The following is a 23,206-nucleotide window of genomic DNA, read 5'->3' on the forward strand; positions in this document are numbered from 1 at the left end:
ATACTTATTTAACGCAATTATGTTATGCTCAGCGAGCCAATCTTCCAGGGTCTCAAGGGGTCTAGTGAGCTCCTCCAGAGCTAAAGTATAGTCATGCTTCATCTGTAGGGCACTGATGATGTTTGCCTTTTTAGCCAGTAAAAGTTAAATCACACAGCGATATATGACTTTTAATGGTATTTGTGGCATTTTCTTTTGCAGAGCCAGTTTCATGACAGTGCTTAACTCCTCACATGTAGATGTTCCACCAAAACAAATTCACTTTGCTGACTTTCAGCAAACTAAGACTAACTTGTTGACTCAATGTAAAACACTTAACACACTTTATTCAGACTTGACAGAAACGAAACAAATAAACTATCCTAGTTAGTCTTGTTTGACATCTAGTTTGCTAGTCCACTGTTCCAACAATCGCCAACTCTGGTTTGATCCAAATAAACCCTGACTTACCAAACAAAGCCAGAGCCTCTCTCATTTACTACCCTGCATTTGTTGAAACATTTGTCGGTCTCCAACTCATTGACTGATTAATTGGCACTGGTAATTTAAAGGAGTGTAGAGTGTTATCAGTACTATCCATCTAAAGCTCAGGTCACTTTGTTTATGTTTTTGCCGTTTCATTACACAACTGTAGTAATTATCTCACTATCACTATCCTTGGCCATATTTTCAATGGCTACAAATTACATTCAGTGACAAAATGAGCCAGAAAAGCGAGATATCAGAACAGAAATACACAGAGTTAATGCTATGGAGACAACAGACCTTCTGATCTTGTCACGTTGGTGTAAACAGGCAGGTTTTCAAAAAGTTGCAGACTGGTGCAGTCTAAGTCATTGCAAGTTTCAGTTCGTCTCGTTGCAAGTCTTTGGTCTGAACTGGGCTTTAGATGTGAAAAAATGTTGATATTCATGTTGTTTATCCCCACTGTCTATCTCATCCTCTCAGTGTTTCAACAACATGTGCAATCAATGGCTACAAAAGAAACTAGGAAATAATAGTTAAGGTAACAGAAGTAGAAGTTATAAGCTTATTGTGTCATTAATGCAAAACCTCACCTTAGAGAGTTCACAACTTGCCACAAGTCAGACTAATCACATGGAAGTTGATACGAAAGTTAGCCCGCTGTAATGGTTGCAGTGGCAACAGTACACAGATGTATTTTTCCTAGGATGGTGAAAGCATGACCCACCCTACTCTGCCTTACTGTGCCCATGATTGGTTTAGCCTGATGTTCTTACCCTAACCAATCTCACTCCTCTTGCCTAAACCAAACCAACTCAACCCACGATGGCAACAAGTATTAGCCAATCATAGAGAGAATTGCCATTCTAGGAAAAGAAAATTTGCCAACAGTACAAAAAGAATGGCCACCACTCTGACCATCTTGCAACATTGATTTGAATAGGCATGTCCGTTCTACTCTCACTCTATCTTTATTACCCATTTACCCAGAACACTCCCCAGGGTGCTCTCAGTGTCATCTGAAACATCTCTCCCAATTCTTGTCTATGGAGCAGCTCCAGACTTTAGCGCTAGTTTTTGGATTTGGGAGAGAATTGTTCATGTTCACTAATATTTTTGGACTGTTAAAGACAACAGGAGTAATGTAAAATATTGAAAATGGGCGTAGTTCCCCTTGACATCTTTTTTGCCTAACCTGGGCTCTGTCAATAACAGATGTCAATTGGTGGCGTGAATGAAACACAGTTGTCAATACGCTGAACCTTCACCATCATAGCTCGAGGCTTTTCATGTCTAATAGGAGCCAGCCTGTAGCGCTCACTCTCTGTTGCCTAGCTTCAAGGTGAACCAGTTCAGCCACTGGTTTCATGAGGTGATGAATAATTTCTAAGCACTTTGAACTCTACAGTGCTGTTTTGTCCCGAGAGGGTAATTTGTCTTTCCAGGTGAAACTGTAAAAGGAGATTGTATTTCTAGATTTACTTGAGAGCTTATAGTCTGTCATTTCAATTAGACAGGCTTTTTACATCATTAGTACCACATTGCTTATTGGAAGGTCATTAAATATATTTAATTAGCAGGTAAAACTTGAGTTTAAATGTGTGTTTTTGTGCCCCCAACACTGAGACAGACTCATTCAGTCTGTAACCTCCTTTGCTGTCATTATCTGCTTTCTCTGAACCGTGCAGGAACAGCTGTGAGACTACTTAAGCACAAAGCCCAGTGACCCAGTCACCTTCCAGATCACTGATAATCAATTTCATGGAAGTGCAGCCGAGCCAATTACTCTAACCATTTACTGCACAAAATTAAGATATAATCAGTGGGGACACTTTACGTGATTAATACCATTTAGGTCTAAAAGAAAGGTAGGTCTTATCTCACTGAGGAGTAACCTACAGTGATGCAGACCTTAAAAAGCCTTTGTTATATGCAGTGATAGAGTAAAATTATATTAAATTCAGAACCTGAGACTCTCACCAAAACATTAACGCTGCAATAAGCTTTCCAGGCACCAACCCAAATTAAGTCAAGGAAATCTAATTTCTTTAAGGTTAGCAGTGGTAATTAACAAACATTAGTTATGTTTGACAGCAGGCTCCTCCTGGACAGGAAGGCAGACCACACACAGTCAGAAAGCACAAGTCAAATCAAGAGTATTAAAGGGGATCTAATATGTTTTACCTTCTCCTCTGCCATATGCGTAGTTTTACAATGTTAGATGTTCATATTAAATGTAAAAATGTAAAATAATGATGTAAACGTTTGTAAAAGTAATTCCTGTGAGCAAAAGCTTCAGACTATTCTGAACACTCGTTTTTCTACTTTGAAGACAAGCTGAGATCAGCTCATGAGAGATTTCTTAACGTGGTCATTTGCTCCAGTCATGCTACTGCAAGTGATTGCATTACATAGCCTGCGTTGCTACAACTAGCTCCATGCTAAATTAAGGGCGGATTGGGGCGGCGTCAGCAGTGATGCAGGCGCTTAACTGGTCCGTTGTGGTGAAGAGGGAGCTTAGCCAGAAAGCGAAGTTCTCGATTTACCGGTCAATCTACGTTCCAACCCTCACCTATGGTCACAAGCTCTGGGTAGTGACCGAAAGAATGAGATCGTGAATACAAGCGGCCGAAATGAGTTTCCTCCGCAGGGTGGCTGGGCTCAGCCTTAGGGATAGGGTGGGAAGCTCAGACATCCGGGAGGGACTCGGAGTAGAGCCGCTGCTCCTCCACATCGAGAGGAGCCAGTTGAGGTGGTTCGGGCATCTGGTAAGGATGCCTTCCGGACGCCTCCCTTGGGAGGTGTTTCGGGCATGTTCAACCGGAAGGAGACCTCGGGGCCGCCCCAGAACACGCTGGAGGGATTACATCACCCGGCTGGCCTGGGAACGCCTCGGGGTTCCCGCGGAGGAGCTGACGGAAGTGGCGGGGGAGAGGACTGTCTGGGCTTCTTTGCTGAGGCTGCTGCCCCCGCGACCCGGACCCGGATAAGCGGAGGACAACGAGTACGAGTACGTAATCTTGGTAGCTTGGTGTTGCTAATATTGCCCTGATTTTGGATCATATCCCCGCTGGAACATGGCTGGTTTTGTTTGTTTTTTATTGGTGGTTTTTGATGATCGAAAGGGCCGCTATACTCCTTTATATTCATTCCCCAGCTGCAAGATCACAGCTACATGTAGCTTGGTAGCTGATGTTAATTTCTCCCCAATTTTCGATCAGATTCTGGCTGGAACATGTCTGGTTGTAAAGATTTGGGTCTAGAAGCTTTTATTGCTGATTTTTTGTTATGGTAGAAAGCGCCACAATACTCTGTTACAGTTGTTCCCCGGCTGCAAGCTCACTGGTACATGTAGCTACACACTAATATCAGGAAAACATAGAATCATGGTATCCAGTGTTGTTAATATTTCACCAATTTTGGTCCAGATTCCTGCTGAAACATGTCCAGTTGTGAAGATTTTAGTTCAGAAGCTTTTATTGGTGATTTTCTATGATAAAGAGTGCCGCTATACTCCTTTATAGTCATTCCCTGGCTACAAGATCATAGCTACATGTACTGCAGCTACATGCTAACATCAGAGAAACATAATTTTGGTTGATGGTGTTAATTTCTCCTTGGATAATATACCTGCTGGAACATGGCTGGTTGTGAAGATTTTAGTCTAGAAGCTTTTATATTGGTGATTTTTCATTGTAGAAAGCACCACTATACTCATTACAGTCCTTTCCCGGCTGCACAGGCTCAGTACAACATGTAGCTACATGCTAATGTCAGGGAAACGGGTCCATGTCATTGGTCCGACAGCCCATTGGTTCGACATCCCATTAGTCCGACTGTCCGGGGTGCTGAACGGCTCGCAGCGGGCGTATGGTGTGCCGCGACCGGCTTGAGGCAGAGCAGGCTCACAGCTTATGTGTTTGTCACTTTCTTTTTCATTTTAACCCACACCATGATCTTTTCCTGACCCTAACCAAGTGGTTTTTGTGCCTAAACCTAACCAGACCTTAACCACAGGGCATCATGATGATTTCGGAACCGACTTCGGAAGAATGGGTTTAATATGGTCGGAACAATGGGATGTCGAACCAATGGGCTGTCGAACCAATGGGCAGTTCCCCAGGGAAACATGTCATCTTTGTTGCCAGTGTCTCCCTGGTTTTGGATCAGATTCCTGCTGAAACATGTAAGGTTGTGAAGACTTTGTTTCAGAAGCTTTTATTGGTGAATATTTATTAAGTATAAATTGCTGCTATACTTGGCTCAACTGCTGCGTATAAAATTACCTGCATGATCGGCACTGCTTCTGCACTGTGTGGCCCATATAGCGGGAGCACAAGAGACTTCTGCCAGCCGAGCCTGTTACTTCCAGTGCATTGCTAACTTTAATGAGGATAAAATGATTTAATCGTGTTGCTCTTATAGACTTTCCAAAAGTTATCGGACTGAATAGATCAAATTCTAATAGTAAACTTAGTTGTAGGGGTTGTGACGATCAAAAAAATTTATCCACTGATTTGCCACGTTCACAATGTGAGTCTATGGGAAAAAGTCTTTTTGGGCCCCATGGCATCAGGTGACAAACTTGGAGAGTGTAACTCCACTTTCTTTGGCTACTACAAAAGCTGACTTCAAAGTCTGGTGCACTTCCTGGTTACCTAGCAGAAACAATGAATTGGCGGTCGAGAGCACGGATGCAGACGACCCACAAACGCGAACCAATCAGAGCAGACTGGGCTTTATCAGGAGAGGCACTTGCTAATATGTAGTGTGAACGCAGGTATATTCAGGCAGATAGTATGAGGACACTTAAGAGTTTTTTGAACATTAAAGCATGCAAACATGTTCTCGTAGAACTCTAAAAATACAAGTAGACCATAAACTGAAAATGGGTATAATAGGTCCCCTTTAATTAAATCCAAGCATAATCATGAGGTGTGTAAAGAGGGCACAGATCATCTTAAGTAAGTTATGTCTGTATGGGTGGGTGAAAATGTGTGAGTTTTTAGAAGGCGCAGCTGCCTGGTGAAGCAGTCATAAAAAATTTTTTATACTAAAATAGAAAGATAAAGGAGTCAGATGAGGTTGCTTTCTTCATCTTAATCTTAACAGGGCTCAATAATGGTCAAATGGTACAATATTGACTGGAAAGGGGTCACATGAGAGATGGGTTGAGTGAAGGGAGCAGTGGGGGAGGAGTGGAGGGTAAAGGAAGGGAGATTGACACGTAAACAGATGGGTGTTATCTGTTTACGTGTCAATCTCCCATAGATAGATAGATATAAAATTACACAGATTAAGATTTTACACGGAACATACATAAGCCCATACAAACAGAACAAGATGAGCCCTCAGATGTCAGATATGTAAGTGAGTAAGTAAATTTATTTATATAGCACTTCTCACAGAGAGGACTCACAAAGTGCTTCACAAGATAAAATACAAAAAATACAATAACAGAAACAATGCAAAATACACAAAAACAAATAAAAAGTCAAGTGCAGCGAAATACAGAGATGATACAATGGACAATTAATGGAACGCAAGTCTAAACAGATGTGTTTTTAATTGCTTTTTAAAAATGTCCATGGAAGAGGCCGCTCTCAGCTCATGAGGTAGTGCATTCCACCATTTCGGTGCAACAGCCTTAAAGGCTCTATCACCTTTCGTCTTTAATCTTGTGTGAGGGACAGTTAGTAGGTGGCCTTCAGCGGACCGCAGTGACCTGACAGGACAGTGAAAGGACACCAGATCCGTCAAGTATGCAGGTGCTTGACCATGGAGGGCTCTGTAAGTGATGGTTAGAATCTTGTGCTGGATCCTGAAATTAACAGGGAGCCAGTGCAGGGATGCCAGGACTGGAGGGATGTGAGTGAACTTATGAGATCTGGACAGAAGCCTGGCGGCAGCGTTCTGGACCAGCTGGAGGCGGTCTAATGAAGTTTTATTGAGACAGGTGAAAAGAGAATTACAGTAATCCAGACGTGAGGAAATAAAAGCATGGATGATCATTTCTAGCTCGGAATAAGTTAACATGGATCTGAGTTTGGAAATGTTTTTGAGGTGGAAAAAGCAGGAGCGAGTGACAGTTTTGATGTGGTCATCGAAGAGCATGGCCTGATCAAATGTGACCCCAAGGTTTCTCAACTTGGAGCGCACATTTGCACTGAGGGACCCGAAGCAGCTGGCCACTTTAGATGCTGAGGCATCAGGTACAATAATTAAAATCTCAGTTTTAGCTGCGTTCAACTGAAGGGAGTTAGAAGACATCCAGTCCTTAATTACATTTGTACAATCATACAGTGAGTCAATTCCATCGGTCCTATCAGGGTTAAAAGAAAAATATAACTGGAGGTCATCTGCATACATATGGTGTGAGATACCTTCAAAATTGCTGATGACATCTCTGAGAGGGAGCATGTATAGCGTAAAGAGGATAGGCCCAAGCACTGAACCTTGGGGCACCCCGCAAGAAAGGGGGGCAAACTCTGATTTATGAGGGCCAACAGCCACAGAAAAGGATCGATCAGACAGACAGGATTTAAACCAATGAAGAGCGGTCCCTGAGATTCCTACCCTGTCCCTCAGCCTGTCTAAAAGGATGTGGTGATCAACAGTGTCAAAGGCTGCACTGAGATCAAGCAGAACCAGGATAGTGGATTTACTGGCATCGGAGGCCGTCATGATGTCATTGGAGACCCTGAGAAGAGCAGTTTCTGTGGAATGTAACTGACGATAACCGGACTGAAATTTATCTAAGATACTGTAACTGTTCAGCACTGTCACTAACTGGTTTGCAACTGCTTTTTCTAGAATCTTAGATACAAAGGGCAGCTTGGAAACGGGCCGGTAGTTACTAAGAACATCGGGGTCCAGATTGGGCTTTTTGAGAAGCGGCTGAAATAGATAGAGATATGTGCTGGCATGGCTGTGGAAAGAAAGGATCTTTGATGCATATGTTATGGAATTGTCCAGAAATAAGGAAATTTTGGGAAAGAGTCCAAAAATGTCTAAGCTTAATTGTAAAAAATGATGTAACAATATGCCCCAAAGTGTGTTTATTGGGAGTTAAAATGGACGGTGTAGAATCTAGTGTAATACAACAACTGTTGACGGTGGCATTCCTCTCTGTGAAAAGGATTATACTCATGAATTGGAAAGTACGGAAACCCAACTGCTTTTGTTTGAATAACTGGCTGAAGGACTTTACAGAATTAATTATGATAGAGCGTGCAGCTTCAGTTCTACAGGATATGCATGAACAAGATGACCTAGATGGACTTTGGACGCTTATTAAAAAATACTTAAATATAAGAAATGCAATCCAAGAATAAATGTAAATGATAAAGCCAGTATAGGAATATGAATTTTAGTTTAAGTCAAACCCTCTCCGGGTAATGTTGGCACAATGATTACTTAAGTAAGTTTGTTGCTTATTGTTCATGTTTATGTCAGTACTCTGTAACTCCTGGCAAATGTCTTTGTAGTGTGTTTATGTGTTGTATCTATTGTCTTTGTTATATGTTGTAAAAATTAAAAAATGTAAAAAAAATAATAATCAAAAAACTGATGGGTGTTATGCACATTGCTTCCACCTGTCGAACTCCTTTCACTGACTCTTCAGCTAAAAGCAACCAATTTAATTTCTCTGAAATTAAACTGAATCTATACAAATACATAAATGTTTTAAAGCAATAAAAATAAAGAAATATCTTGATCTTGTTGGAAAGACTCTATAGAGTTTAATCTCCACAGCTTTACATCTCCTTTTGTTTCTGAACAGTCAAGCTGTATATAACGAACATACTAGGCGGGCAGTGTGCATCCACCTGCAAGAATCTCACCGTCTTCCCAAGATGCCTGTGCAAGTTTGTGTGACTTGGCAACGAAGGATATCATACATGTGATGCATTATTCCAGTGGATCCCTGTGGGACCTCTGACTTATGCAGTGTCCTGGCTGACACCAGGCCGTGTGGTCACAGTCATCACATGAGTGAGCTGACCTTGAAATGTACTTACGTATGTAGTTATTTTTTATTTATTTATTTATTTATTTAGTCTGCAGTGACTGGCTGCTTTGTGTTACCATGACTCCAGTGTCCCCCCTGAGGCAGGCAGAGACTCGCATACTGGACCCCATTATTGCCTGTTACAAGTCAGGGATATTGACACTGTGTGTAATATTGGACCTGAGGGACTGTATGCAAATTATTAGGGAGTACAGAGGGTTAGATAAGGGCTGGTGTATTGCTGTTTCTCTTTTGCAATTTTGGTAATTGTATAAATAGTTATATAAAAAAGACAACTTTCACTTGTGCCATGGTTCATGAAGGCACGCATTGCTATATGCAGGTGACAACACTTCTGTCTCTGTATTTTGGTTATGATATCAGGATATTACTGATATGAGGTGATGATATTACACAGTGGTTTGCACTTTACCTCACAGCAAGGGGACTCCCTGTTCAGCGTGGGTTTTCTCCGGGCTCTCCAGCTTGCCGTAGATGTGAATGCTAGTGTGAATGGTTGTCTGTCTCTATAGCCACTTTCCTACTGCACAAAAAAACCCACCAACACCTGCAGCATCTGTTTTTTGTATGTAATGGGAAAGTTTAAAATCAGCAATCCTGGGTCAAATGAGTCTGAAGTAGTCATGAGTAATTACTGGGTGTTTATTGGCTTTGGCTCTGATCAGCAGTGATGCAAACACAACACCTGAGTGGACACGGTAATTTGAGCCCCTTTACCTGCAAGATGCAATGACGTGCCACCTCAAAATACTATCCTCCTCCACCCAAGCAGCACTTGAATGTCATTCCAAATTTGTTGGCACTAAGTTTAAAAGAGACTGAATAAGTAAGAGATGTATGAAAAGAAGGAACCACCATACATTTTCACTGGCCTCCATACTGCTTTCTACTATTTACGAACCTGTTCCCTAGCCTGTCAGTGACGTCGGACTTGACACACACACAAAGAAAGGCATGCTTGTCCACTGCAGAACTGTGTACACAGCTCAAGTCAACTTGTAATGGGAAAGGATGCTATCATCTATTTGTAGTGGGTTTTCCTGTGTTTAAAACCCCTGCGTACGTGCGTTAATTTTGGTGGAAAAGGGTTTACGTTAGCCCTGTGATAGTCTGGTGACCTGTCCAGGGTGTAACCCGCCTCTCACCCAGTGTCAGCTGAGATAAGCTCCAGCCCCCTGTGACCCTGAATAGGATATGTGGTTACAGATAATGAATGACAGAGGTTTCATTGAGATGTTAAGGTTGAAACTGGGGTACACAATTAAACAACTTTTACTTACATCACACTGTTACATTATTTTGACTTGTTCTGAAGTTTGGTGTTGTAGTTTTTCTTAGTCAAGAGGAGGGTTCAAAGTAAACATTAATTACCCTGGGGAGGTTCTTATTTATTTATTTATTTATTTATTTATTTATTTTTACAGCCATGTCACCGAAAAAAATGTCGGCATTGTACGTTTCTGCAAAATACAGATATGTTGCATATGTACATTTCATACGTATCAACATTTCTTAAGTGATGTAGTTTATAAGCTGACTTCTCAGTTCTCAGGCAGGCTGCTCTCTTGCACTGTTAGTAGGTTTTCCTACAAAAAGCAATGTACCAAAATTCAAGTCAAGTCAGTTCAGACCAGCAGAGTGTGGCTGCAGTTGGATGGGTCACAAAACCCAGGACTTTCCGCAGGGGAAACTATAACAAACCCTCAGAACCATATGAACTTAGAGTGAACTTTGAGTCACTTTCAGGTATGTCCTCACCATGTTTCTTTTCCCAAACCTCACCACAGAAACTTAACTAGCCTAAACCAAACCTACGTTTATGTTCATATGTAAGTTTCCGTTAAGTACATAACGTCATTCATGGGGCACTGATTCCTGGCATATCTTACCAATAGTTGTGTGTGCATTTTTGTATGGCTGTACCCAAATATTCGGATATTCAAATATTTGTTTCTATGGGTAGGTATTCGTTATGAAAATTTGGTATTCGATATTCATTTTTTTATTTACTTTTTTAGTCTTTTTGTTGTTGGTAAATGTAGGTTATCAATAAAAATCAAAACTTTTAAATTGCATCGTTAAAAATGTGAAAATATAGCCTACCAACGGAGCTTGTGCGCATGGCACGCTTGAGCGCATCCGTCTGAGGCTGTGGATCAATGCCACTTTATCACTATTCCCTCTAACTTGTAGCTGTTTTTTCCGTTATCTTTTGAATTTAATATGAATTATGGAACCGTTTTTGTCAACGTTTGTTTCCCCCATTTGTACAATAAATTATTATTTAAAATTTCAACAAGTTTCTTTTGGAGTGCGTGACACAAGTGTGTTTTGAAAACGACCGCGGACTGTCACCTGCTCAATGCATCAGTACCTTCGGATGCCATGACAGTAATAGCCAATAATGTCAAAATATCATTTACAGACCGATTTAACAGACGATCACTGCAGCCAGACCCGCAGGTCCATTTGCGGGTCCCATGGGTTACGGGTCGACCTGCGCATCACTACTCAGCTCAGTCTATAAGGCTGTACACACAACAGTAAGACTATAGACATTATATTCTATTCAGGCCAGCAGAACCAGCAGCGCAGTGGCTCTACAGTGCACAGCACTGCTGATTAACCATTTTATTGCAGTACAGAGTGTCTGCCAGCAACCAATTACTTGCAGAGGCTTCCTACATCTTGTTTCAACGGTTCCGGTTTAATCAGAAGACAAATTAAACAGGATGACTAGCCAATGTGAAAATCAAAAGAAAGCATAGGATAATGTACTGAAGGAGACTGTTGTGCCATCACATTTTTTTGTGGTTTGAGAGCAAAGATCTGGTCGCCGCTGTGCAACCCTCACTCAGTATGATATTTTTTCTGCCAAGTGTGACTATTAGTTTCATCATTACACATTTGTGTCATTTGTGCAACACATCTGACAAGCAGCTTGCCTCATCTTGATGACCTGAGCCAGAGCAATCATGTTAATGCTGACATACCACTCTATTTTGCTGCTAATGAGAGGAGTAAGTGTTATACATCTGTCCTGATTAGGCAGCAGAGAAGTGAAAGAAGACGAGATATGTAATAAATTTAACCCACTCATTGACACTCATCTACAAAGCCCTAAGAAGGTGGGAAACCCTCGGTAATCTCTTTTTTCCCCTTTCCTCTGGAGTTATTTTTGCTTGCATTATTTTTATTTTCTCCCAGCACCCTCTCTCACAGTTAGACTGACACATACTGACACATTACAACGGGTCAACTAACACCAAATCCTGCTTTTTTTAATCGCAAACATATCTTATTACTAAAAATATCTGGTCTTATAACAATGGTGTCTTGCTGCACAAAATGCTCCCTCTAAGGTTCTTTACACAGCACATCTTATGTCATCTTGGATGTTGTCATATTGCACCAAAAAGAGAGAGGTCATAGGAGCAATGAAAGATAAGATGAGTACTTAAAAATGTAATAATCTTTCTGTTCATGGTGTTGAATCTGTTGATATTTCTATTTATGAATCATGTATTTTAAAGTCCAATGCACTACGAGGACACAATCAGCGTCTTAGTCTTTGTAGTGGGTAACAAAGAAATGAGCACAGATGAACTGCAGATGTGAACTGAATGTCAACGCTCATCCAGGGTGTCTACACCAGCTCCTTTTGCCCATTACAGGAAACAAATCACTTGATAGTTTGGAGGTTTTATCACATGATGGATTTTTTTTTTTAATTGCATTGCCCCAAAGATTCTAGATCGGGGTCAGCTGTTTGTTTGCTTTTTGACAAATTTACACCCACACTCAGTGTGCTACTCCAAAGCCCCTTTCATCCATCTTTCATTACGCTCTGTAAATCTATCAATCTGCCTTAGGTTGTTCAGTGGATTTACTGCCTTATAATAAGGTCAGACGCCATGTGTAGAATAGCAGTAGGATGGCTGCAAGTGTCTGTCATCCCAGCTGATTACTACCACTGCTGGATCTTAGTGGCTTTGTAAGATGAGAGCACTCCTGGAGGGAGAATGTGAGCAGTCGCAAGCTGCAGGAATCACACTGTCTGTTGATGAGAGACAAATTTTCAAATACAGTGTCATATTTAAAATATCTCCCAGCATGCTCAAATACCTGCTGAGAGTCATTGTTCACCAACTTGCCCCTTTCATAGTGCACATGGAAGGTGTCAGTGTTACTTTTCATTCCACTAATTAACTAAATTATAGCACTATATATAGATCATTGTGCCGTAATATGTTACGTCACAGGTTATGTATCCTATAGGGGTAAAGGCTGCACTCCTACACATGGACTCCATATGTTTTAGTTACTTTGGAGGACATTACAGATCAAATGTTCAATGATAATGACATTTATAGGAAGTGTTACATATTATATGCTCAAGATAACAAATTGGCAAGAAAATTCCCAGCCCAGTAGCCCCAGTCAATGATTGCGTCATGTGTTTCATGCATATGTAATAGTTCAGAGTACAGGAGGGGATGGTAGATGGCGTAACACCTAAGTGAGATGGCTGCCAAGCAGCAGACAGCAGCAGACCACTGTTAGAGACCACAGAAAGCAGGTATTCTTTAATAATAGTTTGGGACATGTCCAGCCATGTTTGTAGTGACAAAAACTGGTATTTTTTAACAATGATTCGTAACATTTACATTTGTGTTTGTAGTGACAAAAGCGGGCATTTTTTAAATGAGATTTCGGGACATATCCAGCTGTGTTTGAAGCCACAAAAGCAGGAGTTTTTAATGTCAGGTTAGGACATGTTCTGCTGCCGTTTTTTTAAATTCCAGGAAATTTCCAGCTAGGTTTTAGAGTGACAAAAGTGTTTTGTTTTTAAAAAAACAAAACAAAAAAAAACGACAGTTCGGGAAGTATGCAGCCATGTTTGTAGCGACAAAATGGTTATGGTGATGAAACGGTATTTTTTAACAAGTCTAGCATTGTTTGTAGCGACCACATTAGGTATTTTTTAACAAGAGTTTGGGCCATTTCCAGTTGTGTTTGTAGTGACAAAAGCAGGTATTTTTTAAGGAGAGCTTGGGACTTATCCAGCTGTCTTTGTGGCAACAAAAACTGGTCTTTTTAGACGAGAGTTTGGGACATACTTAGCTGTGTAGCAACAAGAGCAGATATTATTTTTAACACGGGTACAGGACATTTCCAGCCGTGTTTGTAGCAGCAAAAGTAGATCTGTTTGAACTACAGTTGAGAACCAGTCCAGCCATGTTTGTAAGGTCAAGAGTCGTTATTTTTTTTTACAAGAGTGTCCAGCTGTGTTTGTAGCGATAAAAGCAGGTGGAGAAAAGTTTTTCAGTGACAAAAGCAGGTATTCTTTAATAATAGTTCTGGACATTTCCAGCTGTGTTTGTAGCAACAAAAGTAGGTCTATTTAAATGACAGTTTGGGACCAGTCCAGCTGTGTTTATAGTGACAAAAGCTGGTATTTTTAACAAGAGTTTTAGGCATTTCCAGGCGTGTTTGTAGGGACAAAAGTATTTTTTGAAGATATTTCAGGACATATCCAGCTGTTTGTGGTGACAGAAGCGGGTGTTTTGAACAATAGTTTAGGACAGTGGTTCCCAACCGGTGGGTGGTGGTTTGAAAGTGGGTCAAGTTTGTAAAAAAACACTTTATTTTTTAAACATTATTCCAGACATTTCCAGCAGCGTTTGTAGTGACTAAAGCAGATGTTTTAAGCCAAAACATTATGTTTTTGTAACCCTAACCAAGTGGTTTTGGAGCCTAAACCTAATCACACATTAACCACAGCATTGTCACAACATAAAACTGTAATTTGAACTGTAAAGTGGAAACATATTCTCAACATATGAAACGTACAAATGTTTGCAGAGAACATACAATACCATCATTTATTCCACCAAGGGGCTGCAGGGTTGTGTTCAGATTATGTCAAGTCACTATTGCAATCCTTTTTCCATTTTACAGGCTCTTTTGAGAAATCTGAAGTACAAATTTGTTACTGATAGTTAATGATTCTCAGAATGCTGCTGTCAATCCAGCTCCTGCTTGTAGTGTTTGGTGAAACATTGTGATAACTGTTTATTCTTACTTTCATGTCCCTATCATACATTGCTTGTGTTCTGTTTTCTAATGGACTCTGACAATAAAGATGAACTGACTGATTCTGAATATTTGACACGGTTTCAATACTCATTTCTGGAGGAACTATTAACCACCCCAGCTGCGTTTTCTTGCTTTATCTTATTGTTAATGTTTTCTGCACTCATCCGTCTTTACTCTGCCACTAACCAAAATAATACTGGAGGCTTGTTATATTTATCTTCTATTAAAAATATTTAACTTGTACGCCATCAATGTCGAATATCAGTGTTTTTCGAGGTACCTGTTGTATCACACCGCAGTGTCTCCCCACAGCAGGATTAATCGGGTGCGCACACGAACCTGCTCCCCGCGTCACTTTGGAAACACTTGACAAATATTTCTAAGTGTCGTCTTTGACTTTTAGAGGAGGGATAAGACGCTAGAAAATACCAGACGGCAGAGACTTCTCTCACTTTACCCTCTTTATGCGTAAAGTTTAGTCACCAGCCTTCTTGGTCAAATGTGCGTAAAATGGAAAAGTGCAATTTAGTGCTTTTTAGTCCAAGTCTCCAAGTATATTTCACTCAGAAGTAACTGAGCCAGCAGTGGTACTAACCCTCTGCGCACTATGGCATTTAATTATATCACTTAATCGCAGCATTACGCGCCGCGTTAAACTCACCTATAACAAGCAGATAGCAGCCCGTGCCGATGTCCATCGCTGGTGACAACGTGGAGGCGTAAATATCCATTAGAACTGTGATCAGTGCAGGCAAAAATGATAACAGATTAAAAGAGATCCGGATGGAGAAGAAATCAAAAAGTGCCGCTGTTGATGTGCTCCTGCGTCAGATCCATCTGTCCTCAAGTAGGGAGCTGAGACACAAGAGGTCCTCAGGGCGCAGCGCAGCGCGCTGCTTGTGTCCTCTGCTGCAGCTGAAGCCTGTAGCTTGTGTAAGGTGCGTCTTCACGGACATAACGTCCAAGGGGAGGGCTACCATCCAGTGTCTCCACTGACTGCTGTGTGACTGCCTGCAGGACTTATTAGGTCTGTCAAGTTAGGGGAGGAGAGGAGGCTCTAACTTAGTGGATTACCATTTTATCATCTTCACATTTAAAACATAAAACTGTGTTAAGAGAACATTAAAGGCAGTCACTTGTTGAAAAAAATTAATTTATTAAACATTTTTTTGCAATTATGCTGCTGCTATCTCATAGTACAGTCCCTGTGGATAATTGTATTACAACCTATATTTTATGCTGTATGATCTTTTTTTGGTTCAGAGGGCAGCTGCTGGAGTTTGGCTCCTTCATGTAAAGGCTGGCAAGGACAAGGATATGTTATCTGTGATGCCCTGGGCTCAGTTATAGATTTTAGTGTCGGGGGAAATGAATAATTCATGCACTCATTATAGCTTTATGTTGAGTGTTTCTATTTTGGCTTTTATTTTTCTGCTTATATTAAATGTCAAGTGTGAAGAATTTGGGGGTTTGGGCTGGTGAGGTTTTGTAGGATAATACATATTCAGATTTCTAAGCTCCTGGCTGCAGCAATGTTTGTCGCCTATAATGTCTAATAGGATCACCATTCGAGCAGTCAGTTGTAGGACACAATGTTCCTCAGGTGGCAAGAAACTATTTTCTGTAGCTTTTAATTCCATGTGCCTTGACAATATACGTCACTAAGGGTCTCTCCAGTCAGGTGTACCCGTGTTACTGCAGGGTCACTGCACTATGATGGGCTTTGGCAGCTTGAGGCTGAAATTGCTTCTCTATTTTTCCCCATAGCTGCACCTCAGATCACACTAACTCGTAGCTGTCTTTCACTGCAAATTGAAATCTAATTCAGTTACATGCTGGGGGATTCCACTTAGCTTTGCATCAACAAAGCCCCTTTTTCTTCTCCCTTTGCGTCATTGTGGACACTTGCGATAGGAAATCCATTGTGGAGACTCAGTGACCCACACTGTCCAGACAGTCAGAAATTACGCCCGTGATTATCAGCCAGGTGCTGAACAGAGCGCAGATGTGAAATGTTACTGCTGTGTAGGACTGGGCGAGTGTGAAAAGGGGACAGCATGATAATTTCAGTAATTGCTGGTATTTGGAGGTGACAGGTGTCGATTGGAGTGTTGTTTGTCGGACAAAAGGTTGAGATAGCCACAGGGGAAGGTGTTAATCATATGTTAAAGTGTGAATTTCACTTTCATAAAGGTCAACAAAACACAAGTCTGACATCACTTTCACCTTTTCGAGCTAACAGTGTCGTTTGAAAACTTCAGGACCTTCAGGGTGAGGTCAGAATCCAGCACATGATGCCGTATGTGCAGGTTTTATATTGTTTGTCGGAGAACTTAAAAGAGAAAAATAAGTCAACAGCAAGCATCATGGGCTGTAAAAGCATCAATGAGAGCCTGATAATAAGCCTGTGGCATTAAAGAAATGCTGTTGAGTTGTCACACCAAACAAAAGCGGTTTTATTTACAGTCCACGCTTCTCACAGAGACACATGTTTATCCTGAAGATCTGTGATGAATGGATTTCTTGTCTTGTTAGAAAACCTTTACAAAACCTCCTCTGAGTATGTTGGAACTTGCTTACATTGTTTACATCGTTGCAGTCGTCTTCCTCTCCTTTCTTATTAGGCATTGAAACCTTCTATAAGACCGAGTGTTGCTGCCCTCTTCATTTGGGGTAGGGGCGAGACTGACAAATGGGCCCTCCCACTGATCAGAGGATTTAACAAAAGACACTTCAGTATAAAAACATTCAGGAAACAGCTCTATGCACCCCTCATCCGCCACCACTATCCTGACAGCTGTTGTCAATAGTTTAAAGATGCTTTCAAAGGAATTCTTCACCTTCAAAATGTCCCCTTGTACATCAGTCACTCACTTGTGTACCTTGAATTTATAAAGAAAAACTTGTTTTTCACATGCCTCCATGGTGAACAAAAAACAGAGAAAGTTCTTGATGAATTTATAGGCATCCATATTTAACAACAGCAAAACTGTATCAAAAATATCTGTTCACAAACTCTCACACAACTTGTGCAGTATAATCCAAGTCTCATTTATCCAGTCGTATGCTCAGTACTTCCTAAACACACAGCTCTTTTCAACTGGGAATGGAAAGTAAAAATTAATCTATACTCTCTTCAAGGCCAGACTCCATTGATAAAAATGGTAATTTAAAGCTGCAGGTAGAAAGCCTGAAAACGGTGGATTTTTGAGTCTCATCTGAGTTAGGTTTCATTCGTCTCCGCCCTGAGCCCCTCCTACCAGACGAGCACGCGAGTATTTTATCCTAATTGGTTCTATTTCTCCCTCTCTGGGAGCCTCGGCTCTCCCTCACCGCGCAGAAGCCCGCCCCGCAGATACCCCCGAGGCTCGGGTCTCGCTCTCCCCAGAGAGCCCTCGGCTCCGCTCCCACGGCCAACCCTCGTGCCCTCCGGCCCGGCCCGACCCCACCTCGCCCTTCCCCTCCCTCCGGAGCTCCAGGGAACCGTTCTGTCTTCCCTTTTTGGGTTGTTTAGCCATGTAGGCAGTTGTAGCCAATGCTGGAAGAGCTATTTTACCTGGTGCACTGTTCGCCATTGCCGCTTCTGCTGGCGGCACGGGAATGCACATATGCAGTAGAACAGCCAATAGGAACACATTGGTCTGAGCTGACTTTTGATTGGTTGATGCACATCGGCACGATACTGATTCTTTAGAAGCTGAACACAGAGCCATGGTGAGGTGCAGAAACCTATTGTTTGTCTCAGACCACTTGATTTACATTATGCTTAGAGCATATTATACATTTTTTACTCAATTATACCAAAACAATGTTGCCTACTGGAGCTTTAACCTCACTGAACACAGGAGCTGCTGGTCAGCTGCTGCCTCAATGGATTAGTTTGTTTCTGTACGAACTCCTTAAAACACCAAAGTCACACAATTACACAAGCAAACTAACTGAATGAGGCAGAGGTAGACCAGCAGCTCCTGTGCTCAGTGAGGTTTAATTACAGTTTTTGTCAATGGAGTCTGGCCAGAGAACCAAAAGCAAGCAGCGTCATTTCGTTCCAGTGTGTGATTATAGGCAGCATCCCAGCGTTGCAAAAGAAAAAGAGAGGTGACTGGCATGACACGTAACACAGCAGTGTCGGCCTCTAGTGTGACATAAAACATACTTGTTGGCAGCGTTTCATAAACAATAACAATGGCAAAACATGGCCATAACAGTTATGTACCATCTTTGTTATATAGCGGCTGATTCTCTCCTTTTCTTGGAGGGTTAGGAGCTCCTCATTACTTTGCCAATTTACTGATATTTATAGCCTCAGATTAGGTGATTGTGGAGTCATAAAAAAACTGTGACTAAGCCCACAGACATGACAGACTATGCAATGGTCCACGACCAATTCACGACATGCATGATGTCATCTGGTTATTCTTGTCCTATTTTTATTATTACTATTATTTCAGTCACTATGGCTGTTCACGTCCCAGATGAAATGTTATTGTAGTATAGTAAAAAGTGTACGGCTGTGACAGGAGAAGTCTTGAACGACAAAAAGAAAATCAAACATGCTGGACTTTCTGTCGGGACTTTGTAAGGCTACCCAGACGAGGCATCGGCTGTCGTCTACCTATGACACACTGCATGAGATAAAATGATGGATTATCACGTACGACACTCATTGTCGTTCACGATCTGAGCCGACACTGTACGAAGCTGCCTCGTGCTATAATCGGGCTCATATCGTGTAGTGTGAACCAGGCATAAGAATAGTGTTCGTCAGTTTAACATGTATTTATTCACATTAGATGGCTGATATACAAATGGTCATTTGGGAGGTGAAGTGTTTTTTAACAATTAATGTTAACAATGAATAATACTTCTGTTTTTGTGCTAATTTTGATGACTGTATGAAGCTCATTATCACATACATATCTCACTGCACCCTCTCCGTTCACTTATTTTATCTAAATGTCACATCTACCAGAACAAAAAACCTGATTATGACACCAGAATAATAAAACTTGTCCATTTGTGACGTCATATGATGTGACAATTACAAGAACATTATTTGAACTGCATTTTTTTAAATCACATAAAATATGTGTTGTCATTTTTGTCAGAATCATCCCAGAGGCATCGTTATTTTATTCTAAACCCTTTGCTCTAACACTGCATGTCTTAATTAGGGTTGTATTTTGTGCTCTTGCCATGGCGTTAGCACTTGAGGGCTCAAGAGTCCTCTCGTCCTCTTGTACCACGGCCAGTGATGAACATGAAGAAGCTCCTTCAAGCAGAGAGTAATTAAGATTCTGATTATCCTCATGTCGTGTTGAAAATGAAAAATATGAAAGAGGAAAAACAACACAGGGAGGATTTATCTTCAGTGGACAACAGCTGTGGGTGTCTTATCTTGTTGTTTATATTTTTACATTGTTTCAAGGTTATATTACATCCCTGCACACACCTTTGATTTGCTCATAGTTAGACACAAACAGCTGTGTGGGTCTTCTGTTTGTCATCTGAGCTCTATCTCTTGCTGTGAAAGTCATTTACAAAACAAACTGCAGCAAATCTTCTCCATAAAACATCTTAGAAATCATATAACTAATAGGAGCGGCCGGGGTATTATGTGACATTGTGGAACTACGTGTGTAATATGCTAATTTTCCTTTGAAAGGAGCTGCTAATGACTCGGCTTGTCTTCTTTCACTGTGGAGGAGAAATCGTTCAATAATTTATTGTCTGGTAAAAACAACAAGCGTAATCATTTGATCTGTACTTACAGTCTCTGGGGTTTTTGACTACTGGAGGTGCTGTTTTGATTGCTTCAAATGGTACCTAGCCATGCGGATAGTTTATTTGTCCAGAGACTAGATGCATAAAAGTCTGTCGATTCATGACTAAAACAGTGTACGCACAAAGGCAGAAATGCACATACTAGGGCGGTCAAACTAACACATTGATTTTTGATTAATTAATCACAGAAAAAATAAAGCTGAAAACAAAAATAATGCTGGTTAATCACGTTCCGTGGTGCCCTTTGACCCTATGCATCATTGAAGACCACAGTGGCTTTGTCACATGATGGAGGCAGACCAAATGATGCCGCTTGGCCCCATGAATGGAATATTTATATTTACAGATGAACTGTCGATAGGACCATCTTTCTCTGCAATTTCTGCAGTGAGGAATTTCGTACCATCGGAGTACTTCAAGCCTGAAATATCACTTTGACGCGAGGCATTTATCAGCGAACCTGGAGATCTGAGCTAACGCAGCCTCTGATGCTAGTGCTGCTGTATGACTTATGTAGAAGAAAAACACTCTACTCCACTTCCACTGCTGAGCAAGTTGACACTAAACATTTTTCATCAAGCCACACTCGCCCAGGCGTTTAGACAGTCTGGGTGGTAGAGGACAGAGGGAAAACTGTGTCCAAAATCCAGCAGCTTTCACATCTGCTAAAATACATACATACACATTCTTTTGGTCAGATTTATAAAGCTGTGTGTGTGCCGGATTCTGTTTTATAAATCTCCATCATTGTGGCTCTGGGCGCAGGTGCACGACCAATATTTCTTGTGCCCCTCCACCATTCATTAGCCTGTCAATGAGAAATATGGTAAGGAAAGTGTAATTTCAGTGTGTGGCACTGGTGAGGTTCCCCAACGGTATCAGAGCAGCTGTCATTTTGCACAGCTGTGGGTATTTGTCGTCAAAAATGTTACCCTGGCACTCCTGTACAAGAGTCTAGAACAGTCCTCATATTAAAGTGGACAGGATTAGCCTGTCTGCTCTCCTACATTGCAAATTTTAATCCATATAGACTGGTGCGACGATGATCAATGCAGGAGCTTACAGCAATAAATATATGTATATCTCAATGAGGTGTAATGAATGCAGTCAAAACAGAATTAATCAAACATAGTCAGTCAGTTCTTTCCCTATCTTACCACTAATTCATCACATTTCTTCAAACCCTCATTGTGATGAAATCTCAGTCATCATTTCTATTAAGTGTCAGCGGGATGATCAATGATTCGTTCATATTGTTCATTTGGAAACTGACAGAGTGCTTCACAGGATAACATTGAATGATCATGACAGGGAGATGAATGTACATAAAAATAATAATGATACGTAACACTGAAATTATTTAAAATTATCTTCACAAAGTGCATTTTATTAGCATTTTACAGAATGCTGTGTGAACTGCAAAAATAATGATACAATAATTGAGATTGGCAACAGCCTAAAAACACTGAGCGAGAGGGACATGGATTAAGAGAGGAACGGTAGGGGGCTGCAGAGACTGCTTGTGCATAGAGCCCAGAATTTGGTGCTGCGCCCCCTACGTTTCTCCTGATTGAAATGTGTGGGGCCGTTGAAGCACATTTGCCCTTGTTGACCACTTCACTAACAAGAGGGAAAAAAAACAATCACAACAATACATTTTTTTGAATTGTTGAACAAATCTGAGATATGGGTGGTGATTTAGAAAAGTCTGAAACCAGTCGTGTTTTTTGTGTTTGTTGTAATGCTAATTGAAATAAGGGAATATTTCTGTGGTTTGACTGACCTAACAGAAAGAGGATTTTCGTACCAATGTGGAGGCGGTATCGTTTTTCCTGTACTGCTAAATCACATTTTATTAGTGCAGGCAGTCCTACGTTTCTGCCACGGTTCACAAATATTAAATATTCACACGTTAGTATTTGGCGGATGTGTTCATTCTCACTGTTTCTTTACAGGCCAGAAATGCTTTGGATGACATGAGGTTATGTTTAATTATAAAAAAACACACTTGGTTATGATTAGGAAAAGATTACGTTCTGCCTTGTGGTGACAATCATGGCTGCAAATGCTGCCTAATTTGAAAAAAAAAAAGATTTGGTTGTTAAATCAAGGCTAGAAATGCCACCAGTCTCGAGCTAGAAAACACCTGCTCTTGATGGCACAAGATCTTCTGCTTGTCGTCTTCACTGATCTTGCCAGCAAGTTTTTCATCCTCCACAGTCGACTTCATGTTGAAAGCGTACGACTCCAGTGCCTTGCTAAAAAATACCTGTATTTGTTGGCACAATTGCTGCTGTAAAAGCCGCCAGTGACTTGCTAAAAAACTACCAGTCTTGTTGTTTGTGGGTCTCAAACAGTGATCTGCAGCTCGGCAGCCATCTCACCTAGCGCAGGCTGTTCTCATAAAAAGTATTGCACCCGAATTTGTACATATCCCACAAAATCATGAGCCTGTGATTCGTGCATAACCCACTTATGCGTGGAAGGCTGCGATCGCGTGACCAATATGCTGACAGGAGTAAGCAAGGAAGTAGTCCTGAGTGGTCGTTTAAGGAGGCAGGTTTGGGTGGTGGATTTGTCACAAAACCACAGACTTTCCACCCAAGTCTTTCCCCAGGAGACGCACATTGGAAACCATGTATACTTTGAGTGAACTGAGATGTGCTAACATGATGACGTAGCATTGGTAACAAGTTGTCACAAGCTTTCAGCTGTTGCAGGTGAAATATCCATCTGTAAACAATCCAAAAAATAGAGTCTGGTTTGAAAGAAATCTTCTCTTGATGTGCTGCACCAAGTTTTGTTTTATAGATGCATTTAATTATT

At 41.2% G+C, this 23,206-nt stretch overlaps 1 protein-coding gene across 1 annotated transcript in view; it reads right to left on the reverse strand.

The window, feature by feature from the left end:
• opn8b (opsin 8, group member b) overlaps window positions 1–15,574 on the reverse strand; it is a 28,702-nt gene extending 13,128 nt beyond the window's left edge. The window contains exon 1 of the mRNA XM_049590182.1: window positions 15,258–15,574. Within this exon, the coding sequence (XP_049446139.1) occupies window positions 15,258–15,327 (70 nt within the window). The 5' untranslated portion in view covers window positions 15,328–15,574. The remainder of the gene's footprint in view (window positions 1–15,257) is intronic.
• Between the last annotated feature and the right edge of the window lie 7,632 nt (window positions 15,575–23,206).

This window comes from Epinephelus fuscoguttatus, linkage group LG11, assembly GCF_011397635.1.
Source record: "Epinephelus fuscoguttatus linkage group LG11, E.fuscoguttatus.final_Chr_v1".
In the NCBI taxonomy this organism is placed as follows: domain Eukaryota; kingdom Metazoa; phylum Chordata; class Actinopteri; order Perciformes; family Serranidae; genus Epinephelus; species Epinephelus fuscoguttatus.